At 55.2% G+C, this 1654-nt stretch overlaps 1 protein-coding gene across 1 annotated transcript; it reads left to right on the top strand.

The window, feature by feature from the left end:
- Window positions 1-384: 384 nt before the first annotated feature.
- Window positions 385-876, top strand: CLAFUR5_20258 (uncharacterized protein; the record flags this gene model as incomplete). Its single annotated transcript, XM_059463094.1, has 2 exons — window positions 385-402; window positions 766-876. The coding sequence occupies 2 exons, from the start codon at window positions 385-387 to the stop codon at window positions 874-876; spliced, it is 129 nt and encodes a 42-aa protein (XP_059318938.1).
- Window positions 877-1654: the final 778 nt, after the last annotated feature.

Raw genomic sequence — 1654 nt, 5'->3', positions numbered from 1 at the left:
CACTATCGAAGCTAGTCTTGCTTCCTTCAGTACTGGACATTGCCTGAAGAACACTTTGCTTCCTCTCAAAGTTCAGCCTCCTGGTGACACGCATCAAGAAAGCAGCACGTTCGGCACCGCTGCACCTGTCGATCTTCTGAGGTACCCTTCGCGCCTCCCACGATACGTAGGACTCGCCCTCCGCCGAAGCCTGCCAATCGTGCCAATGAAGCCGACTTAGGCGAACTTTACCGGACCCCGCGGGCCGCGACAGCAGGGTGAGCAGGTTGGAACATACAAGCGTCTAAGCCACAAAAGGACTTCACGGACTTTCAGCATTATTGCCGGCTAGTCCAGCGCAAGCACCGTTGATGTCAAACTATTGGTCAAAAGGGACGCCCCATAATGGAGCTCAATAGTCGGGTTATATGTCATCTCACAGTTGATGATCGGTGGACCCGAGACCCCCTCGTCAGGAGCACTGCGATGCCGCACTTCCGGCATGACGACTAACAGTCACATCGAACCACCTACATATGTAGCTGCACCGACTGATGCACAAGACCCCTCGGACGCTGTGCTGTACTGTGCTGTAGCGCTGTCCACCGTCTAGTAAGCACCCACTAGCCGCGGTATCATTTCCCGCCGGCACTGGCCCGGCGCCAAAGATCGGCCGCCGCACGCCATCTAACAACCATCGAGGTTAGGCATTTTTACAACACCTGTAGGACGGATTTCCGTGCAGGGCGCTTGCATGGGAACTCGCGTATGCTAACCATGCGTCAGGATCAAGACATCAGCGTTGCTGAGGACGCCAGGAACTTGACCAAGAAGCATTCATATACTGGCGGTGCTGGCGCTCCACCATGTCCTGTTTCGCAATGGCGAAAGAAGTAGAGACCGCTTCGTCAAGCAGCGACTTTACCCTGGTCAATATTGCAAATCCATCGGACCTTCGCAGTCGTGATGACAAAAGGCTGATCCGAGCGAACGCCACCTCACATGCTCATTCGAGACGACGTCAGGCCGCTACGACGAATATACCAGGACTTACGGAGAGCAGTGAACCAAACCCACCCTTGAAGTCACAGACACGTCCGCGGCAGTCGCGGCCTTATACAGTGCACAAAATCGGGCTAGACCCATGGGCCGTACCAAGTGTTTACTCAACGATTTCTCACCTTCCCATTGTGTTGCTAGCTGTTCGTCCCTTGCCCGGTAGTTCGGCTCGTTTCCGGGTCGAATGCCCTTATGCGCTAGTACTGATTCGCGGGCCCTTGCGACTGCACTGGCGATGACCTTCTGTACTAGGTACTGTGCCGACTTGCCTAAGTAGGAGGTCCGTAGTCCCTGGATGTATAGGTCGATCGGCGGTATAGCGGTCTCGTGCTCAAGCATCCTCGTTGGTGTCGACTTATATGCCCCGGTGACCTTCCTTAGGCATTGGTTTTGGATCTTCGCTAGCGGCGCGACGAGTCCCTTCGATGGGCAGGCCCTCTCGCCTAAGGACCACACTTGGCTGCCATAGGTAAGGACTGGCCGTACAATAGCCGTATATAGAAGTCGTGACTGCCGGAAGTCCGCCCCCTATGTGGACGCAGTGAGCCTCTGGCATGATGCCATATTCTGTTCAGCTTTCCGTAATATTGCCTGTACGTGCTTCCTCCACCGTAGC

The sequence above is a fragment of the Fulvia fulva genome, chromosome 3, assembly GCF_020509005.1.
Source record: "Fulvia fulva chromosome 3, complete sequence".
NCBI lineage: Eukaryota > Fungi > Ascomycota > Dothideomycetes > Mycosphaerellales > Mycosphaerellaceae > Fulvia > Fulvia fulva.
The sequence above is the reverse complement of the archived record's forward strand: the minus strand, read 5'-3'. Positions and strand labels throughout refer to the sequence as shown.